Here is a 25,771-nt window from a genome sequence, read left to right as displayed (position 1 = left end):
GACCCATATGGATTACAGGTGGCATGGATGACCTACAAGCAGCAGTACAGAAGCAAGGCATTTGATGGGCCACAGGATGCACTGATGCTGGAAGTTTCTTGGTCAGGACTACCGTGTTGTGCTCCCAGCATGCGCCGTGTCTTGTATCAGGGCACATTTTCCACCACCAGGACAAAAGTCAGTTGTATTTAAAGGATTTTGGGTTTCACAGGGAAATGTTCCAGAACTGTGATTTGGACTGGTTTTAGAGTGGTTAATGTGGACATGTTGTCTATCACAACAAAATACTGGAATAAAAAAAAAACAAATGAGGACACCTGAATACAGGGAATGTAATTTTTTTTTATTTCCTGAGGAATCTAGTCTGTTGCTCGGCAATAACGGTTCACTTGCGGGTCGACACACACATCACCAGTTCTGTACTTATTTTGTCACTTTCTGTGGTCTGCCAGCATTTTTATTATAATGCATAGCAGCAAGAATTATAAGATAAGATATCCTTCCTTTGTCCCACACTGGGGAAATTTACAGCCTCCAGCAGCAGCATTTATTCTGGAATAGAACAAAAAATGCCTTATCTTATTTTTAAAAAAATGTCAAATTTTGATTACCGGTAAATAACTTTGCATCTCAAAGTTCTACATTTCACTATAGTTTACATTTCATGCATATCAGTTTTCTTTAACACACCTGCTTTTCATTCCTTTGTACGAGAAGTGGTACATCTTTGGGGCAAAGTGATTCACCACACTGTGAAAAGCTTCCACTCCACTCGTCTGTCCGAGGTGATACATCTTCATGACATAGTTGACAAACATGGTCTTTGTCAGGAGTTGCACCACTGTGACATCGACTTCAGTACCTTTAAATTAATTTACAAGGTATGACAATATTTCTATTTTTTAGGGTTAACTAGCAGGCAACATTGAACAAAAAAAAACTGGTAATAGCCACACTTTTTCTCTAGTAATTGGAGGATGTAAATAACTATCGTGCACGTTCTGTTGGTGGTCCACACATGCCAGCCACTTCTGCTTCTTTTCCTCCGGTGTCTAAAGATGAAAGTGCACACCAGTACAAATGGCACTTCAAACTTTGTACCCAATCCTTCAGGATCGACATGCTCTTCTTTTTGGCCAAGGAGTCCAGTTTCTTGCACATACCTGTATATTTAATATGATATGAAAACTCGTGAAGTGACGTGCATGATATATGACATAATCCCAAAACTAGAGTATTTATAAACATTGAGATACACTAACCTTTAGTAATGTGCCAACAATCATAATAATGGATGACTTGGGTCCAATTCTCCCTGATCCATTTCCCCCACCTGGCACTGGCGATGCCTGTCAGTGACGTGCATTGAAGTCTTCCAACTCCGAACGGCATCTTTTCAGGCCCTCCAGTTCCATTCCATAGCTTCCCCCAGTCTCGTTTATCCCCCAGGATAAGTTTAATACGCGTCATGAGACTAAAATAATTGTCATGTAATTATGCCGCCTATAATCCACAGAGCAGTTCACTGCCTATGGGCTAGTCGCACAGTTTTCCAAGAGGACGTGTCATGTTCATTCGTCAACAAAGCAGCGCTGCCAACCTATTGAAATGTACTTTCAGAACAATTTGTCTAACTGCTATTATTACTCATCGCTGATATGAATAGCATCGATCGGGGTTTGCCTCAAGCCGAAAACTAACGTCGCTATCGCTAGCTTCTCCTGTTCAACGTTGCTAGCTTCTTGAGTTAGCTTTCGGCTAACGTCGCTACCTTCTACTGTTCATTCCACAAGAGTTGACAACTGTGCTTTGACAAAATCATCAGCTCGTTTGCCTCGAGCCAAAAAATAACGTCGCTAGCTTCTATTCAACGTTGCTAGCTTCTCGAGTTAGCTTTCGGCTAACGTCGCTACCTTCTACTGTTCATTCCACAAGAGTTAGCAGCTGTGCTACTTTTCATTCCATAAGAGTTGGCAACAATGCTTTGACAAAATCATAATCCTCTTTCCAAAAATCACACTTACCTTTTTGCAAATCCTTGATCGTAAGCAGACTGGTTGAGAAAGCAGTCATCTTTGAGGTGGAGATGGTAGAGAACACTTGTCGATGATGGTGTGACATTCATTCGCTTTGTGCGAATAAAATATGTCCATTTAAGTGCCCTGCTATCCTTCGGCCACTGGCACAACTTTTCTGTCGATTGCGAACAACACATCGCCACACACCGCTGTGGGATCTTACCATCAAGCAATGCAACAATGCTGTTCAATGGAAGGACTTCCCTCGCATCTCTCCATGTGACGTCATTTCCGAAGATTGCCGAAGAAAATCATTTGCGTTGTCAAGGGCGTTGCAATGGGTTAAACAAAGAATCTGGAAGGGTTGTGTTAAAAAAAAAAAAACGTAAATATGCTTATAATTGTTCAGCCATTGATATTACTCAAAAACATGGTTGGCCAACTTTACTTCACACTTGGCCTTTAAAAGGGGAAGTTGATATGTTCTATGCCCCTAGTCTAAAAACAGTGTTCTGATAAACATTGTGTTTTGGGAATATTAATGAACACAAATATATAGACCTGTTTTAGCTATCTCGTGAGACAGCCATTTTGCCACTTGCTCTCAACTGAAATTGGTATCACAAATGCCTCAGGGCTCAGCTTGCATACCAAACCAAACGCAGAAAACAGGTGAACCGTGATTGGTCGTTAACTGAGCCTCGATCAACTGTGATGTCATTTTCATGTGACAGCAAGTCGCAAAATGGCTGCCCCCTTTCAAGGATGAAAACAGGTAGATTTGGCAAGTTATTTAATATTCCACAAACACAAGATTAATCAGAATGCCATGTTTAGACTAGTGGGCCACAGAACATATACTTGCTTTTGACTTGACGTCCACTTATATAATCAAAGGCTAGTTCATTTATAGTTCACTAATGGGCCATGGTGATACCTCAGATTAGCATACTCCATCCATCCATTTTTTGATCGTCAAGCAGGGTACACCCTGAATTGGTCGCCAGCCAATCGCAGGGCACACATAGACGAACAACAATTTTTTGGCACCTGACTGCAATGTCTTACAATATGCCATTCCATGGAACCGACCGGCTCATTAAATATGTGAAAAATATGCGATAGGGTCCCACTAATCACAACTGTTACATTCAGCCTTATGTTATGTTGTGCATTTCATCTTTTTTGTTTTTAAATTTACGTCCCAGGTGTCGGGACGCAAATTACAGTCCTTTTATGTTAAGGTAACAAGTTACGTATTATTATGATACATTTTTTTGCACATCTAGTAATTCGAGTTGTCTCTGCTATGTTTTAGTTGTACGGATAAATCATTTGTTGTTTAGATTATTATTTGCATGCAGTGAGAGGTTAAAATTAAAATGATTTTCATTTGTTTGTTTATATACTGTGTCCATTGACCCAGAATCGGAAGAATAATTCTACACAGAACCCTTTGTTGTATCAAAAGGGCTATAATGATTGCATGTGTAATTGCAAGAAGTGTGATTAACATACCTAAAACATGCATTTTGTCTGTCAACTATACAAGCTCTTGTTTTGGAAAGCAGCAGTATTCAATGGACCAGTTTCAGGTGAAAACACATTTTGACAGACTGGCAATAATGTAAATGAGGGGTGACAAACTCAGATCCTGGAGGGCCGCTGTCCTGCATGTTTTCCACGTCTCCCTGTTGCAACACACCTGATTCAAATGATCAGATCACCAGCAAGCTCTGTGGAAGCCTGACATTGAACCTGTTCATTTGAATCAGGTGTGTTGCAGCAGGGAGGGATGGAAAACATGCAGGACCCCAGCCCTTGGGGACCGGACTCCGACACCTGGGACGTCTCTTTTCACCCACAGGGATTCAATGTTGTTTCCTTTTCTTTATTTCTTTTTTTAAAAACTAATTACGAGAATTGCCTTTTTTTTTTTATAAGTGGATTACTATTAAAAAAAAGCATGTCTTTTATTTCTCAGGTTACACTTGAAGCATTGAAGTGATGACAGTTGGTTCTGGCAAAGAGATGTGTGTATGCTCTTCATCGAGAGAAGCATTGCTATTGTCTCTTCCAAAACTGAAATATCCTGGTGATGCTTAAAAAACTTGGGAAGGAAACTACCTACTGCTTTAGAGCAACTACTTTTACACGCATTTGTTTGATCGTGGCCTTCACCCTGGAAACTTTGGGATCAGCCTACGACATGCACTGCATCAGTCAGCGTAATAGGCCATGACGGGATTAGAGAAGATAGGAGTTGACCACCAGTAGCCACATGGATGATTTAGTCGTGTTGGTTCTGTTTACTAACCTTTAGTGCTGTGACTGGATGTATTGTGTTTATTTTTCTGCTATTCATTTCCCCGTTGTCGTATTTTACACTTGGTAATGCCACTCACATTTTCAATGGCAAGGGGTCAGGACAGTGGTCCCTCAAATTTTCCATGTGTCTGAGCATTCACACGAACTTCCTGAGCATTCCTTGGACCACGTTGAGCAACATCAGACATGCACACGGCAGACCAAACCAGTATCACACCTCTCCAAAACCTGCGATGAAAACAAGCTACGTGATGTAGTATGTTATGGAAAAAATCAAATCTCAACTATATTTAGAGAGCATTTTAAAACAGCCATCACTGTATACAAAGTTCTGTACATGAAGCAACTAGCATATATACAACAATAAAACAATAAATCAAGAGCAAAGACGGTAGACAGCACCAAACAGTAAATGCCAAAGACTACAAATGAGTTTTGAGGCGAGTTTTAAAGATGGGCAGTGAGGGGGCTTGCCGAATGTTCACTGGGAGGTCATTCCAAAGAGAGGGACCAGCAACGGAAAAGGCTCGATCCCCTCTGAGCCTCCACTTAGTTCTTAATACTTTTAATAATGTCTGGTCCACAGACCTGAGACCTGTGTAGGGGCAGATGAGCTCAGAGAGGTAAGGTGGCACGAGGTCATTTAAAGATTTGAAAACAAATAATAGCATCTTAAAAAAGAACTCTAAATTGTATGGGGAGCCAGTGAAGGGATGCCAGAGTAGGAGTTATGTGCTCCCTCTTACGAGTGCCAGTCAAGAGGTGAACAGCAGCATATCGAAATATCATATAATTGAATGGGAATTTATGGCACTAATAAAATAGGCCCGGGCAGCCCGGTGATCCAGTGGATAGCGTATCGACCTAACAGTGCAGAGGTACCGGGTTCGAGTCCAGCTCCGGCCTTTCTGTGTGGAGTTTGCATGTTCTCCCCGTGCCGGCGTGTGTATGAAAGTGCATTTGGACACTTTCATTGGTCCGCTGAGACGTGATTGATCATTAATTGGTCAGACGTAAAAAGAATGGATACATCTATTGACAGAATGATGCTTGTCAGTAAAAATTCAATTATAAACAGGGGTACACAATTTGGGGGGAAAAGTAGCGCCTTATAGTCTGGACTCCATCCATCCATGCAACCGTTTTCTGATCTGCTTTATTCTCAGAGGGATTGCGGGGGGTGCTGGAACCTATCCCAGCTGTCTTCGGGCAGTAGGCGGGGGACACCCTGAACCGGTTGCCAGCCAATCGCAGGGCACACACAGAAGAACAACCATCCGCGCTCACACTCACAGCTTGGGACAATTTCGCGTGTTCAATCAGGCTTCCATGCATGTTTTTGGAAAGTGGAAAGAAACCGGAGTACCCGGAGAAAACCCACGCAGGCCTCGGGAGAACATTTAAACTCCACACAGAGAAACACGAGCCAGGATTGAACCCACGACCTCTGCATTGTGATGCATTGGATGACCGGGCTGCTAGTCTGAATTCTAATAATCCTAATTTCAAAAAGAAATACATAATAAAACAACAACACAACGAGAGGAATTGAGAAAGGCAGGTTAAACAGAAAAACTGAAAAATATGAGGGTTTGTTTGGATAGTCTCTCAGGTTCTTTTCAGTGTCTGTGTGTGTGTACCGGTATTCATGTTCATGATATGTGTCCCAATCCCTCACATATAATCTTACATGCAACGGGAACATCGGGGGACTGTTTAGTGAGCATATGCGACCTTGAATTAATCCAGACAAACCCTGTCGAGAATGCAACATTCGCAAATGTTAGCTCATGTTAACTCAGTGGGATACGGTCTTTATGTTGGAAACATTATGGAAAGAAAGAGAGAGAGATGTCCAGTTTGCTCACTCTGCAGTGTCACATCAACACATACCATGAAATCCCACTGTCCTTTTTTTCCGGACCCCTTTGGTGGACTTGATAAGGGTGTTGTTTTGAGTAGAACCTGCTTTCATGCCCTGCTCTGTGTTCTCACCTTAGTATTTGTCTTTGGTAGATTACACATATTTTGGTGGTAAAACAATTAAGATTTTTTGAAGCTCTTAACCTTGGTGAGCTTTAACTGTTTCATGCAAAAAATAAAATAACATACAGCATGTCATCCCCTGCCTTCCTCAAAATACATGGACAGACACAACATAATTTAAACCAAGCTCAGCCACGTTCAGCAGTAGTCACATGGGCGGAATTGGACGGAGGGCAGTACAGAATGCTAATGTGTGAATCCATCCAATCCCATTTGATCACTTACAAATGAATAATGTAGAACATGGGTGTCAAACTCAAACGACGGGAACCAGATCTGGCCCACCATATCATTTTGTGTGGCCCTCAAGATCAAGTCAAGCATGTCAAGTTTTACAGATTATCTTGTTACGTACTTATTACATTAATGCAAACAATGGCTGAACAAACCATTATGCTTGACTTCTGATTTCAAAAGTAGTTATCCACCCAATTGTTGTGCACTGTTTATGTCCTATGTGGAGATGATCAAACATTTATACGGTTTCACAAAATTCATAATGGCCCTCTCAGGGAAACCGTAACTACAATGTGGCCCACGGTAAAAAAATCTGTTTGACGCCCCTGGTGTAGAGTATGGAACTTCTTGATCTGATTCAGCCAATTTTCAAGTCAATCGGGACACGCTCCAAACTGATCATAAAGAGTGATGCAAAGTTTTTGCACTTGAAAGCAGTGCATAAAGCCATCGAGGGACTGCATGAATACATCACAGAACTGTGAAATCATGAATGTCCATGGCCTTCCAAAGACCACCTATTAAAAACATAACTTGTTAGAATTGGATCTGAAGGTTTAATTGGCTCTGTTATGCTTGCCTTGAAATATATAAAGATTTTTTCATCTTCCATCTTACCCTGACCATAGGTTTAGCTGCTTGAGCTGCCACATTCTTTGGCTTCATGTTAAAGTCATCATCTACCACACTTACCTCTGATTCTCTGTTTTGGGTTTTTCCTCGGTGACCCAGGACAGTGCAGTGCCAGGGGGTGTGAGATCATGCTGACTCCACTTGCTGGCTGTCCTGTAAATCGCTGTTTTATGGCCCTTGTAATGATCCTCGAGCCAGCAATTTTCACTCTGTCGCACTGCAGATAGAACCTGCTGCTTATGGCTGCCGACATGATGGGGCTGGGGGTTGGGTTTGGGGTGGAGGGTGTTGAAGGGCTCAAGATGGTTGGAAAAGGTATTGTAGGAGACTGGCAAACACACATTGGAGAATGATGGCCAGGCAGTGATGTGCAAAGTGCAGTAATTCTGACTTCCTGTGTAAAGGTAATTGAAATTGTGATGGTTTTGTTTTTGACCGGCTCCAATGTTGTGAGGTCATACAAAATGTATGTTCAGTTTTCTGCTCATTCACACCCATTCTGAGGAGCATCGCTAAGGCTGTGGCGACTTAGATTCAACCCACTGATCAGTGTTTTTTGGGGGTTTTTTTTAAAGGCCCTGTAGCGGCTACTTACTATCCTTTTGTCGCTACGTCAGCAAGGCATGTAGGTTTTTTACTCGTGCTTTTCTTCGACGGGCTTTTCCTTTCCACGGCGACGACAAGGAATACACTAGGCCGGCATCGTTTATCCAAAAAAAAATGAATCGCTTTATTTTCTTGAACACAATTTAAGGCTTTATCAAATGGATTAATAAAACTTCTACAATACACTTAAACGAAATACGAAATCAGTTCCCATAAAGTATGAAATAAGCAAACACGAGGTACGAAATAAGCAAACACGAAGTATGATCAAAAAAAGGTGTTGCTCCATGCCCTACTGTCTTCCTAAATATGTTTACATAAATCTAGCCACTTAACAGACTAAAAACAGGACAACCAATGGAGCCCAGATACTTCGATGTTCTTAATAAATTTGTTCTAAATAAAATATCAAATATAAACCAAACACATCTATTAAATTCTAATTATTCAAAAGGATGCATTTATAATTTAACCAAATTTTCCTTATGGCTCTAACAGGCCCAAAATCTGAATTTTACTTTTGGAAACAAACAAACATTTTGTTTGTGCAGCATGAGAGTCCAACACAGTGGCAACACCTGGGTAATGTGTAACTGTGCCTACCCTGAAGAAGAAATGTTTCCCCATTCCAAAGTGGTCAGAATTATCATCTGACAAAAACTATGTCAGCTTTGGCGAACTGAATGATAGTTTTGGTTGGTGAATATCACTTAATTGACACTGAGGTTGACAGCGGTCAGTAACATTTTAATACAATAAAATGAACGCGAGCAAGGTAGAGGGTGTTCCCCGCTGCCTTTCTTCTGTTTTAGGGATTGAAGTTAAAATGTAGATTTTGGCTGCACTAAGTTACTGGCGGCCATATACTTGGGCCATACCTCTTGCACACATTTTTACTCTAAGCTTTGCAATTTTATCGACAGGGTCATATTGTATGTGAAATTATGAATCTGATTTAGTGCTGTTGGTATATACGTGTCTGTATATTGTGTATTTCTGGCGCTTGGTGGTGGCCGGCCGGGACCTGTTCACTTAAAACCCAGAAATGTATTTTTAGCGTGTGTGAAAGCATATCTACATTTTGATTGGCTGTCATCTGTTATGTCACCATACCCTGAAAATGTGATTTAAATGTTGAATTGCAGGAAAACCAGTGGCCAAGTCTCAGCTGCTCATGAAAAGTATTTGCCAAAACCAGCGCACTACTTGAGTTCTCGCAAGTTCTGACGCATCGTTCAGTGTGCACCCGCCTTCATTGGTTCAAAACTTTCCATCTCACACTTTCCGCCTCCAGAACTCAGTGACTCCCCTCAGCCCATCACAGATATGATCATTTTTAGATGCATTTATCTGAAGATAGATTTTCAGATCACACCTTTTATATCGAGCGCTGCTCTTCATGTTTACTGTATCTGTCTTGAAAGTGAGGGCACCAGATTTATGCTGAAGATCAGTTCGCTCTTTTTTGGGGAAATTTCACATGATTAATTTAAGATTATTTTAAACCAGAAGTGTGCCATGGGAAATTATCTGTTTCACTTAATATGGCTGAAAATTTATTTTTATTATTGCAACTTCAATGTTCATACCAGAATGATGGCATGCAGAAGAATGATATGCCATTAGATGCCAAAAGGGACGAGAAACTATAAAAATCTGTTGCCGTTCAGACAAGGGAATAAGTCAGGGTTTCAAGTTTCTGCGTTTTAAATGAGTGTACCATTAACCAGCTTGGATTTCAAACTCAGTCAGTTTGTGAGTACCGTATTTTCCACACTGTAAGGCGCACCGAAAAATCTTTCGTTTTCTTAAAAGTGCACCTTAAAATCCGGTGCGCCTTGTGTATAGTCATTACGGTAATATGTGTCGACCTCAAGATTGCTCCTTGCTGAAGACATGCTTACAATGTTATAACTTGCTTTTGGTTTCAGTGAACTGTGTCGCTGCTTTATTAAATTTTTGTTGTAGCTCAGAAAAAAAGAGTTGTGGTGTTATTTTTTAAAACACGCTTTATTAATGGTTTTCACAGTCTCAAGAAATACAGGTACGTATTTGTCCATCTCGCTGCCTTCTCTTCTTCCGTTCAACTCGAGAGTCGGTCATGACCGCCTTGGAAAAACGTAAATTAACTATTCCTTCAATGAAACTACGAAAACTGAAAATAATGCATCAAAACAGAAAATCAAGCGAGGAAATCACAAAATAAATTTTATAGCCCCACTACAGAATTTATTTTGTGATTTCCTCGTTTGTGAATACAGTACACAACCAAGGAATGAATAACAAACACGACTAAGACTCCAGTCTCCTCCAATTTACTGACATCTGATCGTTCTGTTGCCGCTACGCTCAAGTAAATGCCAAAATAAATTCTGTCGGGGGGCTATCGAATTTATTTTGTGATTTTCTATTTTGATGCATTACTGTTTTATCAATAATCGTGGTTTCATTGAAGTAATTGTTAATTAACCTTTTTTTTTGGAGGTGGTCATGAACGCCTCTTGAGTCTAACGGAAGAAGAGAAGGCACGGAGACGGACAAAGACGTACCTGTAGCTCCATCTAGTGGATGCACTGTAGATTGCGCCTCATAGTCCCTTGCGTGCAATATATTAAAAAAATTACAAATAGGCCATTCATTGAAGGTGCGGTACCGTAGTTCCCGCACTATAAGGCACATCTAAAAGCATTCGATTTGATTAAAAAAAAACAATGCGCCGTGTAATCCGATGCACCTTACGTATACAATACAATACATCATATGGTGTAATTGTCTTTTTATACTGTATTCCCCATTGATTTCTTTCCCTGTTAGTCTTCCTATGCCATTGAGTGGTGATTATTAGCAGGAACCAATTGGAACCAAAAAAGGTTCTGCCCGACACTAATTGGCACATGCATTCACCAACACACACTGAAACAGACAATTACTCTGTGAGCTCTGCGCGACCATTATGAAACGAAGATATTTCCAGAAGCTTAGTTAGCTACTGACTAAACGAAGGAAGGAGACAAGCAAGCATTTCTTTCAGGAGGTTCTCCTTAGTGTTGGTGCATCGGTCTTGGATATCATCAACGGCCACCTCAATAATTTAAACATGCTGTGGTCCAACCCTTGATCAAGAAACCTGGTCTTGATCCAGATGTGCTGTCAAGTTTCACGCCCATTTCCAAACTGCCTTTCATTTAAAAAATTCTGGAAAAAGTGGTGCACATGCAGTTGAAAATTTTCTTGGATGAACATAACATCTTGGAGGTCTTCCAGTCAGGTTTCAAGACGATGCATAGCACAGAGTCAGCCCTGTTACGCGTTTCTAATGACATCCTCCTGGCAAATGACACTGGAGACCAAATGTGTCGAGTTTTATTGGACTTAACTGCAGCATTTGATACAGTGGATCACAGTATTCTGCTGACTCGTTTGCAGCACTTGGTGGGCATTGGCGGTTGTGCTCTTGGGTGTTTTGGGTCCTATTTAGCTGACAGAACCTTTTGTGTCAGCCTTGGCTGCTCTGAGTCATGTGGTGTTCCACACGGCTCAATTCTGGGGCCTCTGCTGTTCTCGCTGTATCTGCTCCCATTGGGTTCCATCTTAAGGAAACATGGTATTCCCTTCCACTGCTATGCAGATGACTGCCAGATAAATGTTCCACTGAGCAAAAAAGACACCTTCTCATTCAGGCCACTTCTATCCTGCCTAGAAGAAATCAAAACCTGGATGTCACAACATTTCTTGAAATTCAATGAAAAGAAGACAGAGGTGATACTGTTTGTCAAGTCAAGTCAAGTCAACAGTATTTATAGAGCACTTTCAAACAGCCATCGCTGCATACAAAGTGCTGTACATGGAGCGATTTAACATACACAATAAACAGTAAGATGAATCGGTAATAAAGGCGTCCCAGTGGCCCTTGTACATCCCATCCTGTAGACTTGGGCCCCCTGTCTCCTTATCTTAAGTCAGCAGTCTCAACTTGGGCCTTAAACTGGACAGTGATTTCAAACTTGATTGGCAAATTGGTGCTGTTGTTAAATCCAGCTTCTTTCACCTTATACAGCTGGCCAAAATAAAACCTCGCCTCTCTCATGAACACTTTGAGACAGTAATTCATGCCTTTGTCACATCCCGGCTCGATTACCGCAATGCCCTTTACTTTGGAGTCAGCCAGTCCTCCATTAAGCACCTTCAGCTAGTCCAGAATGCCGCTGCTCACCTCTTGACTGGTACTCGTAAGAGTGAGCACATAACTCATACACTTGCATCCCTTCACTGGCTCCCCATACATTTTAGAGTCATTTTCAAGATCCTCTTATTTGTTTTCAAATCTCTTAATGATCTTGCGCCACCTTCCCTCTCTGAGCTCATCCGCCCCTACACCCCCGCCTCAGGTCTGTGGACCAGTCTTTGTTAGAAGTACCAAGAACTAAACTGAGGCTCAGGGGGGCTCGAGCCTTTTCTGTTGCTGGTCCCTCTCTCTGGAATGACCACCCACTGAACATTCGGCAAGCCTCCTCGCTGCCCATCTTCAAAGCCCTCCTCAAAACTCACTTGTATTCTTTGGGATTCGACTCAACATGACTTAGATTTGTTCTTGGTTTTACTGTTTGGTGCTTTCTACTGTCTTTATTGCCGATTTGTTTTACTGTTTATTGTATATGTTAAATTGCTCCATGTATAGCACTTTGTATGCAGGGATGGCTGTTTGAAATTGCTCTATAAATACAATTGAGTTGAGTTGAGCAAGCCTTCTAAGGATATTTAGCCCCTTGTGGATGTGAGGCCATGAGATTGGTGTGCCTTGTTCTTGAATCAATTGTCTTCATAACTCTTGTCTTCCATTTATTTATTTTTTTTAATACCGTTTGTATTTATCTGTTTCATGTCTGTGTTTGTCATCAGTTCTCATTGTTACAGCTGCAGCGGTTGTGAAGGCTCTATTGCAATAAAGCTGTATTGTATTGTATTGTATTGTATTTCGTTTCGTGTATCACCATCTAGTGGATGCATAACACAACCACATCCATTATGGTAGCTTCTATTCTATATATTAGAACAGTTTTTAAAAAGTTCATTCATTGAGAGTGCACCTTATAATCCAAAGCACCTCATAGTGCAGAAAATACGGTAAATTGACACAAGATCGTCATTATTTCAATATTCACACTTTTTGTGCCCTTTTATGTAAAATGTGTGACTTGGCTCAATAAAGCTTGGGTAACATTGTTTTAAATTTCTTTTACAGCCAGGAATGCTCTTGGTTCATTTTCATCTTGAATGTCCTACTGAAAAGAAACAAATGCATTTTTTCCTCACAATTTAAAACGGTTCACAGGTGTCTTAGAAAGCATATCTGTGGCATGTTTGCAAAATTACATTTGTCAAGTGAATATGCATGTGTATGTGGTGCATGTTGGGGACACATTGCCAAAAACAAATGCTGCCCATCATCAATGCTGGCAAAAGTCCGAACGGCTTGCTCACAATCATATTTTGGGAAATAGGCAGCTCATTAAATATGTGTATGTGTGAATTCACACTTCATTCGTATGTACTCTCAATACCTAACTGTTAAGACTTCGATTCAAAAGTAACTTTTCCATAATATATCCTGTATAGGATTCATCTTAACACAAGGACTTCCATTGGCCACATACTGCATCTTTCACTGGCCTTTTGTATCTCAAATTACCCATTGCTTTGTAGCATCTGTCCACAAAAAGTCTTCATACCTTGTCACGATTTAGAAAATTGATCATTTATAAATCACACCCTTAATCTGATTGTACGGTTCTATTACCAGATTGATAAAAAATATTGTTTCACCTTACTTCTTATGAACTTTCTATAACACACCCGCAACAACAAAGTAGAGATTTGGTCGAAAGGTACTACTAAATTGGCAGATAGCCCTGCTCCCCATGACCGCCGTGCATGGGACCGGACCTTGGTCTTATAAAAAAAAAGGTGAACCTACAGCCTTTCTAGTTGAGGACCACTTCTGTATATATTATTACCCCCCCCCCCCCATCCTCGCGGTCGACGTGGGGACCAGTCCGTTCACTACCGGTCGACCATGACCGCTTGGTTCGGGCACTGTTGTGATAAACTAGCCTAAATGGCCCATAATACTATAGTAAACCAATCTGTCCTAAAACTTTGAATGTGTGGAATTGGCACAATTGTTGTCTTAATATCAGAATCAGAATCATCTTTATTGGCCAATTATGTAGAACACACAAGGAATTTGTCTCCGGTATAACACGCTGCATTAGTATCATTGTAAACAAGGACATGACAAATAGGTATGCAAGGACATTTCGTAATGTAAGTGAGACAATGTGCATAGTATCAAGTAAAGCTAAAGTGATCAGTGGTAGAATACAATACGATGGCAGTTTGTACAGTTGGTGCAGAAAATCAATGAACCATTTTAGACTGACCAGTAGCAGTATTTCTAGTACAAGAAGAATGACTACTATTAGTCATTTTTCTTTGTTTTTAGATGAATTGGAAAAGGCAATTAATTTACTCTAAATCAGTGGTTCTGAACCTTATTAGAGGTCTCGAACCCAACCAGTTCATAGGCACATTCATCGAACCCATCATTACTGAAAAATAAAAATTCAAGAAGTGTTCCTTCAGTTTTGCCGGTGCGAGATGAGATTTGCTCAACTTAGCATGACAAATCATGCAGATAGGATGCAGAGTCCCATCACGTTCTGCGATGCATGTGAATCAACGAAGTACATATTCGTCTGACCACTTTATTTTTTTTACTCAACATTCTAAAAATATCACACACACCATAACATCACGACAGTCACGCGTTGACTACTGATCAAGCTAAATTTCCCGCAGCACTGATTGGACGAGCAATGTAATGTGATCACCTCCAGCCAGTGACGGTCAAGCGGGCGTGTCATAACTAATTGACATGGGGTCTTAAACTCCACGGCAGAGGCTCAGTCGAACCCAGGTTAAGAACCACTGCTCTTAATATTTAATGTGCAAATATCAATTATACGCCCCCAACAGATTAGGTGGAAAACCTTGAGATTCCTTTCAAAATAAATATTCCTGCATGATGAAATTAAATTACAATAATTCAACCACAGGTGAGTCTAATCGTCCGTAAAATTATGAAAATTAGGTTTATGTGTGCTCAAATTACAGCAACAGCTGTCAAAAAGCACTGTATAAATACAGATGTATTGTAATGAGGAAAACCCATAAAAAGCTTACTTTTCAAAGGGGTGGGACTCATGATGAGCACAGTGGAGACCACCGGAACCAAATTTTTTTGTGCTGAGATCGTCCTGAGTGCCTGTGTAATAACCAGGCAAATTTTTATTCAACCCTCCACAAGTAGACAAGGCAGAGGCTCTTTACTGTGCATGTAACCCTCCTGCTTACTATGCTGGCCACGTCTGTCTGAAGGAGTGACATTAATTTGGGATCAGGCAGATTAGAGTATAATAGAGAGGACTATTAGAGGATGCAAATGAGAGTCACAGGTTAGTCTGAGGAGGGGCCTTGCCATGCAAGCGGGTTTCTTTGCGAGACAACACAGTGTTCTGAATGAATATGCATAATGATTTAGTTTGGGGGAGCGGCCCGGTGGTGGACTGACTGGTTAGCGCGTTAGCCTTAGTACAGAAGTGCAGGGTTCGATTCCAGCTCCAGGCTTACTGTGTGGAGTTTGCATGTTCTTCTCATACCTGCATGGGTTTTCTGCAGGTACTCCAGCTTCCTCCCTCATTCCAAGGCTGATTGGACACTCTAAATTGTCCCCAAAACCCCTTATAAAGAACAAAATAAATGGAATCCAGTTTCCCTTGCCCGGACGCGGGTCACTGGGGCCCCCCTCTGAGCCAGGCCTGGGTGTGGGGCTCGTTGTCGAGCACCTGGTGGCCGGGCCTGCACCCTAAGAGGCAATGTGGGTTCCCCTTCTCATGGGCTCACCACCCTTGGGAGGAGGGGGGGGGGGGGGGGAGTGCAGTGTGAGCTGGGCGGCAGCCAAAGGCGGGGACCCTGGCTGTCCGATCCTCGGCTGCAGAAGCTAGCTCTAGGGACATGGAATGTCACCTCTCTTGCAGGGAAGGAGCCCGAGCTGGTGTGCGAGGTAGAAAAGTTCCGACTGGATATAGTCGGATTTACCTCCACACACAGCCTGGGTTCTGGTACCAATTCTCTCGAGAGGGGTTGGACTCTCTTCCACTCTGGATTTGCCCACGGTGAGAGGCACAGAGCAGGTGTGGGCATACTCATTGCCCCCCGGCTCAGTGCCTGTACATTGGGGTTCACACCGGTAGACCACCCTTTTTGGAGTCCTTGGATGTTGTCCATCCATCCATCCATCCATCATCTACCGCTTATCCGGGGCCGGGTCGCGGGGGCAACAGCTTTAGCAGGGAAGCCCAGACTTCCCTCTCCCTAGCTACTTCTTCCAGCTCTCCCCGGGGGATCCCGAGTCGTTCCCAGGCAAGCTGGGTGACATAGTCTCTCCAGCGTGTCCTGGGTCTTCCTCGGGTTCTCCTCCCGGTGGGACATGACCGGAACACCTCACCGGGGAGGCGCTCAGGAGGCATCCGAATCAGATGCCCAAGCCACCTCATCTGGCTCCTCTCGATGTGGAGGAGAAGCGGCTCGACTCTGAGCCCCTCCCGGATGACTGAGCTTCTCACCTTATCTCTAAGGGAGAGCCCGGACACCCTGCGGAGAAAACTCATTTCAGCCGCTTGTATCCGGGATCTCGTTCTTTCGGTCACGACCCATAGCCCGTGACCATAGGTGAGGGTTGGGACGTAAATCGACCGGTAATTTGAGAGCTTCGCCCTTTGGCTCAGCTCCTTCTTCACCACGACAGACCGATACAACGTTCGCATCACAGCAGACGCTGCACCGATCCGCCTGTCGATCTCCCGCACCCTCCTACCCCCACTCGTGAACAAGACCCCAAGATACTTGAACTAGATCTCCTCCCCGACCCGGAGGGGGCACTCCACCCTTTTCCGACTGAGGACCATGGTTTCAGATTTGGAGGTGCTGATTTTCATCCCAACCGCTTCACACTCGGCTGCGAAACGCTCCAGTGAGAGTTGGAGAGCCCCATTTGAAGGAGCCAACAGCACCACATCATCTGCAAAAAGCAGGGATGTAATACTGAGTCCCCCAAAACGGACCCCCTCAACGCTTCGGCTGCGCCTAGAAATTCTGTCCATAAAGGTTATGAACAGAATCGGCGACAAAGGGCAGCCTTGGCGGAGTCCTACCCCCACTGGAAAAGATTCCGACTTACTGCCGGCAATGCGAACCAAACTCTGACATCGGTGGTATAGTGACCGAACAGCCCGTATCAGGGGGCTCGGTACCCCATACCCACGAAGCACCCCCCACAGAACTCCCCGAGCGACACGGTCAAACGCCTTCTCCAAGTCCACAAAACACATGTAGACTGGTTGGGCGAATTCCCACATACCCTCAAGGACCCTGCTAAGGGTGGAGAGCTGGTCCACTGTTCCACGGCCGGGACAAAAACCACACTGCTCCTCCTCAATCTGAGGCTCGACTTCCTGACGGACCCTCCTCTCCAGCACCCCTGAATAGACCTTACCAGGGAGGCTGAGGAGTGTGATCCCTCTGGAGTTGGAACACACCCTCCGGTCCCCCTTTTTAAAAAGAGGGACTACCACACCTTCAAATCTGAAACGATGGTCTTCAGTCGGAAACGGGTGGAGTGCCCCCTCTGGGTCGGGGAAGAGATCTTGCCCCAAGTGGAGGAGTTTAAGTATCTTGGGGTCTTGTTCATGAGTGAGGGCAGGAGGGAGCGACAGATCGACAGCCGGATCATTGCAGCATGTGCTGTGATGCGGACGTTGTATCGGTCTGTCGTGGTAAAGATGACCTGAGCCAAAGGGCGAAGCTCTCAAAATTACCAGACTATCTACGTTCCAACCCTCATCTATGGTCACGAGCTATGGGTCGTGACCGAAAGAATGAGATCCCAGATACAAGCGGCCGAAATGTGTTTTCTCCGAAGGGTGTCTGGGCTCTCCGTTCAAGAGGAGACAGTTCAAGAGGAGACAAGAGGAGATGAGGTGGCTTGGGCATCTGATTCGGATGCCTCCTGAACGCCTCCCTGGTGAGGTGTTCCGGGCATGTCCCACCGGGAAGAGACCCCGAGGACGACCCAGGACACTATGTCACCCAGCTGGCCTGGGAACGCCTCGGGATCCCCCGGGGAGAGCTGGAAGAAGTAGCTTGGGAGGGGGAAGTCTGGGCTTCCCTACTCAAGCTGCTGCCCCCGCGACCCGGCCCCGGATAGATGGTCGAAGATGGATGGATGGAATTGTCCCTAGGTGTGATTGCGAGCGTGAATGGATGTTCGTCTATGTGTGCCTTGTGATTGGCATGCAACCAGTTGAGGGTGTCCCCCACCTACTGCCTGAAGACAGCTGGGATAGGCTCCAGCACCCCCCCCCCCCCCCCCCCGCCACCCTTGTGTGAGGATAAAGCGGATCAGAAAATGAATGGATGGATTTAGGTTGAATAAATATTTAACTATTTTTGTTTGTAAGGCTGCTTTTGCTTTTTTTTCTACTGTTTGTTTACATCCACATTGTCTGCTTTTGAGAAAATTGAATGGTTTTAGATGCTTCTTATTTTGCGGAAAATACACTAAGTTGTAAATGTAGGTCTGTGTTTCTGACAGTGTTTGCGCCTGCGGAAACAGTCCTGATGGCACACCACTGATTTGGTGGGCCCTCTTATTTTCTTCTTCCCTAGACATCCGTTGTTCCCCCTGCTGGCATTGTTGTTTGAGAAATGTGAGCAGGCTACACAGGGATCTGAGTGCATCACGTCTGCCAGCTTTGATGTCGACATTGAAAACTTTGTTCACCAGCAGGAGCGGGATCATAAGCCTTTCTTCAGTGAAGATTCAGAGCTGGACAACTTGGTGAGTTATTTGGTTTGACAAAATACAGTATCTGCGAATAATTAACATTGAGATGAAGTACTGGGCTGGTTTATAAGATTTGTGGTAAATCTCGGGCTGCTGCAAGTCTGGTCATCTATGCAAATACATGTTTTTGTTTGATAAAACCCTTACAGCGGCTAGGACTGTGTACTTTGCATGTTCTTTCTTTGCCTGCACCCACCCTAAGGCTTTTGAATTTGACTTTTTTGTATTTGATGTCTGCTGCACCATTTATCTTCACTAAAAACACAAACAAGCACATCAGGTGGAATAATTTGCACAGGTATTGAAGAATGATGGTATCCCAATAGTGAGTAAACTCCTTACATGTTGTAAATATTTGCTTGTAGCTTTTCACGGGACAACACAAAAGAAATTAGACTTTGTTATAATATAAGGTAAGCAGCATATAGCTTGTACAGCAAATGCTGATATAAAAATGTATCTCGGTGAAAATGTTCACTATCAATATGCCGTGTAGCCACCATTATTATCCAAAACTGTGTGACCGCTCTTGGGCTTGGAGTTCACTCGTGCTTCAACGGTTTCCATTTGAATTCTTTTCTACCCCTCCATGACATTATTACATAGCTGGTGGATATATAGAGACTTTGTGCTCCACCTTTCGTTCGTGGATGCTCCATGGATGCTTAATAGGTTTAAGGTCTGGGGACATACTGGACTAATCCACCACTTTTACCCTCAACTAAATTCATTTAAAAATGTGTTAGAAGAGGTCTCTGTTGAATTCTTTCACAATCCACAAGATTTTTGCATTAGCTCATCATGTTAGCAATATAATGTACTGTATATGTAGAGAAACAACCAATGACACTCATATTCACACCTATGGACAATTTTGAGTCTGCTTCAGGACACCAGATAGATGACAACCTTCAGGACCCTAATACTGGTCCACTCGGAAGGACGTAAGAAGTCGTGGAAACTTGATGTTGGGTCTGGGTAAGGTGTGGGGAATGAACAAGGAGTACAGAAATGAATCTGGAAAACTGAATAGCCGTGTCCAGAGTGCCTACCTAGGTTTGATGATCTTTTATGTTTAGACCTGTGATTTTTCTTATCCCCCTCCACACCTCATTCTGCTGGAGTTTTAGCTCCAGTTTACTATTATTAAGTCATTTGCCAATTTTGGTCTGAACTTGAGTTGCCGCTTGAGCCTTTTCAACTCTGATCTTGTCCCAGTGTGGATCACAAAGCACATCCCAGCCTGTGCACTCAAAGCAATCCTGCAGCACTTTGCTTGTTGTTATGAGAGGCCTTTGAACTGCAAGACCATGCTGAGAAGTTAACAACATGAGGTTGTGGCTGAGAAGTTAACAACATGAGGTTGTGGTCCAATAAACCTGACGGGGGCAGGGTCGTACTGCTACACACATTTCTTGTGGTTGCATGCAGCAAGTCCAGGGCTTTATTGTCCCTTGATGTACAGTGGACGTTCTGGGTAAAAGTGGGGAGTACTGAATCCAGCCTTCAGCGAGTCATATTCCAAGTTATGATGGTAAAAGCCTCTGGGTGGAGACTCCGTAATTTGGCATCAGGTGTATAAGTTCCGGCTGAATAGCGACTGGAACTTTCCACTTGTACAGTGAGTTGAGGAGAGACAACAGCTGGTCAAAATCCATACTTAGTATTTGCCCTGAAATAAGGTGCCAGGGCACATGTACTCCCCAACCACACACACACACACACACGCACGCACGCACGCACGCACGCACGCACGCACGCACGCACGCACGCACGCACACACACACACACATTCCTGTAAGACTATATTTGTGAGGTCCGGGTAACTCCAGATAGGGAGTGAGGACCACCCTTTCTGATAGGTTTAGAGAGGAACTAGTCTTAGATTTGTACACTAGATGTCACCCCAACTACTTTCCCCACTTCAACTTCTTTAAAAAACAGAGCAATAAAAAGTAGACTTGAAACTGAAATCATAGCAGGAGTGAGGACTCTGAATGGGCACATTCAAAGTCCTCACTCCTGTTGTGACTTTGGTTAAAATATCTTATCTTTTTTGGTTTTGTTGCAGTTAAGCATACAAATCAACTTTTGGTATGGCCTTCAGAGTTTTTCCTCTCTTAACCTGCAATTACACAGCAGACATTTTGTATTTTAATTTTAAAAAGTGTGAGTAGTCTGTTTTATGAATAATTTGATAGTTTCAACTTAAGATAAGCAGAGTTCCTCATTTATACATTATATATCAATCACAACTTGAACCGATTGATTGCTGTACAATTACTACTACAATAAAAGTGACCCATGCTTTGGCCAATTAATTTACGGAACTAAATCAAATATATTGTAAAACTTTATAAGTACATGTCAACATTAAATCTCACCTCAAGTAGAACATTTTTAACAACACTGCTCAGGAAGAGTAGAAAAGAATTGAAAAAAAAATACTCCAGCAAGAAAATTTAAATTTAAAAATGAAGAACTCGAGAAGCAGATCTTTTCTTGAAGTTCTTTACGTCTTTACAGGTTCTTTGACCCAAGGCCTGCGGCTCTTTCATTTTGCAGTCAGTGCATTGTTCTTGCTTGACACCCTTTTATAAGTCTCCCCAGGTGTTTTTCCACAGCAGCCTTTTCTTCTTCATTCCATGGTCTCCTCAAATTTGCTCTGGGAGACCCTAAATATGATGACAATTGCAATTTAATGATACTCACAAAGACCACCTTGTGATAGCTTTACAATGTGGATTTTATACGTAAAAAAAATAAAAGTACTTGTCTTTTTCTCCAATTTAGATTTTGCCTGCTCTTTGGGTGTAAGGTTTTTTCCATCCATCCATCATCTACCGCTTATCCGGGGCCGGGTCGCGGGGGCAACAGCTTTAGCAGGGAAGCCCAGACTTCCCTCTCCCTAGCTACTTCTTCCAGCTCTCCCCGGGGGATCCCGAGTCGTTCCCAGGCAAGCTGGGTGACATAGTCTCTCCAGCGTGTCCTGGGTCTCCTCCCGGTGGGATATGACCGGTACACCTCACCGGGGAGGCGCTCAGGAGGCATCCGAATCAGATGCCCAAGCCACCTCATCTGGCTCCTCTCGATGTGGAGGAGAAGCGGCTCGACTGAGCCCCTCCCGGATGACTGAGCTTCTCACCTTATCTCTAAGGGAGAGCCCGGACACCCTGCGGAGAAAACTCATTTCAGCCGCTTGTATCCGGGATCTCGTTCTTTCGGTCACGACCCATAGCTCGTGACCATAGGTGAGGGTTGGGACGTAGATCGACCGGTAAATTGAGAGCTTCGCCCTTTGGCTCAGCTCCTTCTTCACCACGACAGACCGATACAACGTCCGCATCACAGCAGACGCTGCACCGATCCGCCTGTCGATCTCCCGCTCCCTCCTACCCCCACTCGTGAACAAGACCCCAAGATACTTGAACTCCTCCACTTGGGGTAAGATCTCCTCCCCGACCCGGAGGGGGCACTCCACCCTTTTCCGACCGAGGACCATGGTTTCAGATTTGGAGGTGCTGATTTCCATCCCAACCGCTTCACACTCGGCTGCGAAACGCTCCAGTGAGAGTTGGAGAGCCCCGTTTGAAGGAGCCAACAGCACCACATCATCTGCAAAAAGCAGGGATGTAATACTGAGGCCCCCAAAACTGACCCCCTCAACGCTTCGGCTGCGCCTAGAAATTCTGTCCATAAAGGTTATGAACAGAATCTGCGACAAAGGGCAGCCTTGGCTGAGTCCTACCCCCACTGGAAACGATTCCGACTTACTGCTGGCAATGCGAACCAAACTCTGACATCGGTGGTATAGTGACCGAACAGCCCGTATCAGGGGGTTCGGTACCCCATACCCACGAAGCATCCCCCACAGAACTCCCCGAGGGACACGGTCAAACGCCTTCTCCAAGTCCACAAAACACATGTAGACTGGTTGGGCGAATTCCCACATACCCTCAAGGACCCTGCTAAGGGTGTAGAGCTGGTCCACTGTTCCACGGCCGGGACGAAAACCACACTGCTCCTTCTCAATTGGAGGCTCGACTTCCTGACGGACCCTCCTCTCCAGCACCCCTGAATAGACCTTACCAGGGAGGCTGAGGAGTGTGATCCCTCTGTAGTTGGAACACACCCTCCGGTCCGGTCCCCCTTTTTAAAAAGAGGGACTACCACCCCGGTCTGCCAATCCAGAGGCACTCTCCCTGTTGACCACGCGATGTTGCAGAGGCGTGTCAACCAGGACAGCCCCACAACATCCAGAGCCTTGAGGAACTCCGGGCGGATCTCATCCACCCCTGGGGCCTTGCCACCGAGGAGCTTTTTAACCACATCGGTGACTTCAACCACAGAGATAGGAGAGCCCACCTCAGAGTCCCCAGGCTCTGCTTTCTCCAAGGAAGGCGTGTTGGTGGAGTTGAGGAGGTCTTCGAAGTACTCTGCCCACCGGTTCACAACGTCCCGAGTCGAAGTCAGCAGCGCCCCATCCCCACTGTACACAGTGTTAGTGGTGCACTGCTTCCCCCTCCTGAGACGTCGGATGGTGGACCAGAATTTCCTCGAAGCCGTCCGGAAGTCCGCTTCCATGGCCTCACCGAACTCTTCCCACGCTCGGGTTTTTGCCTCGGCGAACACCGAAGCCGCGGTCCGCTTGGCCAGTCGATACCCGTCAGCTGCCTCTGGGGTCCCACAGGCCATAAAGGCTCGATAGGACTCCTTCTTCAGCTTGACGGCATCCCTTACTGCTGGTGTCCACCAGCGAGTACGGGGATTGCCGCCACGACAGGCACCAACCACCTTACGGCCACAACTCAGATTGGCCGCCTCAACAATAGAGGCACGGAACATGGTCCACTCGGACTCAATGTCCCCCGTCTCCCCCGGAACATGGGAAAAGCTCTGTCGGAGGTGGGAGTTGAAACTCCTTCTGACAGGGGATTCCGCCAGACGCTCCCAACAAACCCTCACTATACGTTTGGGTCTGCCAGGACGGACCGGCATCTTCCCCCACCATTGGAGCCTACTCACCACCAGGTGGTGATCAGTTGACAGCTCCGCCCCTCTCTTCACCCGAGTGTCCAGAACATGCGGCCGCAAATCCGATGATACAACTACAAAGTCGATCATCGAACTGCGGCCTAGGGTGTCCTGGTGCCAAGTGCACATATGGACACCCTTATGTTTGAACAAGGTGTTTGTTATGGACAATCCGTGACGAGCACAGAAGTCCAATAACAAAACACCACTCGAGTTCTGATCGGGGGGCCGTTCCTCCCAATCACGCCCCTCCAGGTCTCACTGTCATTGCCCACGTGAGCATTGAAGTCCCCCAGTAGAACAAAGGAGTCCCCAGCAGGAGTACTCTCCAGCACACCCTCCAAGGACTCCAAAAAGGGTGGGTATGCTGAGCTGCTGTTTGGTGCATATGCACAAACAACAGTCAGGACCCGTCCCCCCACCCGCAGGCGGAGGGATGAAACCCTCTCGTCCACCGGTGTGAACCCCAATGTACAGGCACTGAGCCGGGGGGCAATAAGTATGCCCACACCTGCTCTGCGCCTCTCACCGTGAGCAACTCCAGAGTGAAAGAGAGTCCAACCCCTCTCGAGAGGGCTGGTACCAGAACCTAGGCTGTGTGTGGAGGCAATTCCGACTATTTCCAGTCGGAACTTCTCTGCCTCACACACCAGTTCGGGCTCCTTCCCTGCCAGAGAGGTGACATTCCATGTCCCAAGAGCTAGCTTCTGCAGCCGAGGATCGGACCGCCAGGGTCCCCGCCTTTGGCTGCCGCCCAGCTCGCATTGCACCCGACCCCTTTGACCCCTCCCACGGGTGGTGAGACCATGAGAAGGGGGACCCACGTTGCCTCTTCGGGCTGAGCCCGGCCGGGCCCCATGGGTGTAGGCCCGGCCACCAGGCGCTCGCCAACGAGCCCCACCTCCAGGCCTGGCTCCAGAGGGGGGCCCCGGTGACCCGCGTCCGGGCAAGGGAAACTGGGTACCATCGATTTTATTTGTCATAAGGGGCTTTGTGAGCCGTGCTTTGTCTGGTCCCTCACCTATGACCTGTTTGCCATGGGTGACCCTGCCAGGGGCATAAAGCCCCAGACAACTTAGCTCCTAGGATCATTGGGACACACAAACCCCTCCACCACGGTAAGGTGACGGCTCACGGAGAGGTACATGAAACATATAAATACAAATGGCATTACAAAATAAAAAATGAAAGACAAAACTTATGAAGAAAACTGAGATTCAACAAAAACGCAATAGAAAGGCGCACTGTCAGCTTTTGATAAAATTGAATGCTTTTAGGTGTGTATTATAGTGCGGAAAATACGGTACATGGATAGCTTTAGCATAGCAGAAGAGTGTAGCAGTAGTTTGCAGAAATATGTGCGTCGTGATGGTGAGAATGTATGACGGAGATTTTGGATGAATGACGGGCGACGTGTTTTGTGAAGGAGGCATCACTGTTACATTAAAAGCTCCTTTTCTTTCACCACATAATTTTACATTATTTATTATTATTGCCTCCCATGAATGTTGAAGCACAAGCTAGGTACTGTACAACATGGATGGATCAATTAATGTTAGCCAAACAGTCGACCCAAGATGACACTATCACGGTGCTCAACATAAATTACACCCGTTTGAATATTAAGTGTCTATCAATTTCTCAGTGCATGCAATTTTCTGAATTTTAATGATAAGTGGACTCTTGTGGTTGAATTTTTGTGAATTACAAGGTTTTTATCTCCCTTGAAACAAAGACGGATACAAAACTTTATGACAGTATGCCGATGAGGATTGAACAGTCAATTAACCCTGCATCTGTGTGTTTTATGAGGCACAGAGTACAAGCATCCCTCCCAGGGGCCACTCATTTTTCCTTCCCGTGGTAATGTCACATTGGGCCTGACCGGTTGCGATGGGAGCAAAAG

The 25,771-nt window shown here is 44.8% G+C and overlaps 2 protein-coding genes across 2 annotated transcripts in view; one reads left to right on the top strand and one right to left on the bottom strand.

Moving 5' to 3' along the window:
- LOC127587804 (uncharacterized) overlaps positions 1-24,283 on the bottom strand; it is a 265,695-nt gene extending 241,412 nt beyond the window's left edge. Inside the window, exon 1 of the mRNA XM_052046268.1 lies at positions 21,905-24,283. Within this exon, the coding sequence (XP_051902228.1) occupies positions 22,663-23,994 (1,332 nt within the window). The 5' untranslated portion in view covers positions 23,995-24,283 and the 3' untranslated portion in view covers positions 21,905-22,662. The remainder of the gene's footprint in view (positions 1-21,904) is intronic.
- Positions 1-25,771, top strand: part of pknox2 (pbx/knotted 1 homeobox 2) — a 135,789-nt gene that overhangs the window by 82,181 nt on the left and 27,837 nt on the right. The window contains exon 5 of the mRNA XM_052047667.1: positions 18,654-18,825. Coding sequence (XP_051903627.1) covers positions 18,654-18,825 — 172 coding nt within the window. The remainder of the gene's footprint in view (positions 1-18,653; positions 18,826-25,771) is intronic.

Source organism: Hippocampus zosterae, chromosome 16 (assembly GCF_025434085.1).
Source record: "Hippocampus zosterae strain Florida chromosome 16, ASM2543408v3, whole genome shotgun sequence".
NCBI classification, from domain to species: domain Eukaryota; kingdom Metazoa; phylum Chordata; class Actinopteri; order Syngnathiformes; family Syngnathidae; genus Hippocampus; species Hippocampus zosterae.
Note: the sequence above shows the minus strand (reverse complement) of the source record. Positions and strands in the feature narration are given on the sequence as shown.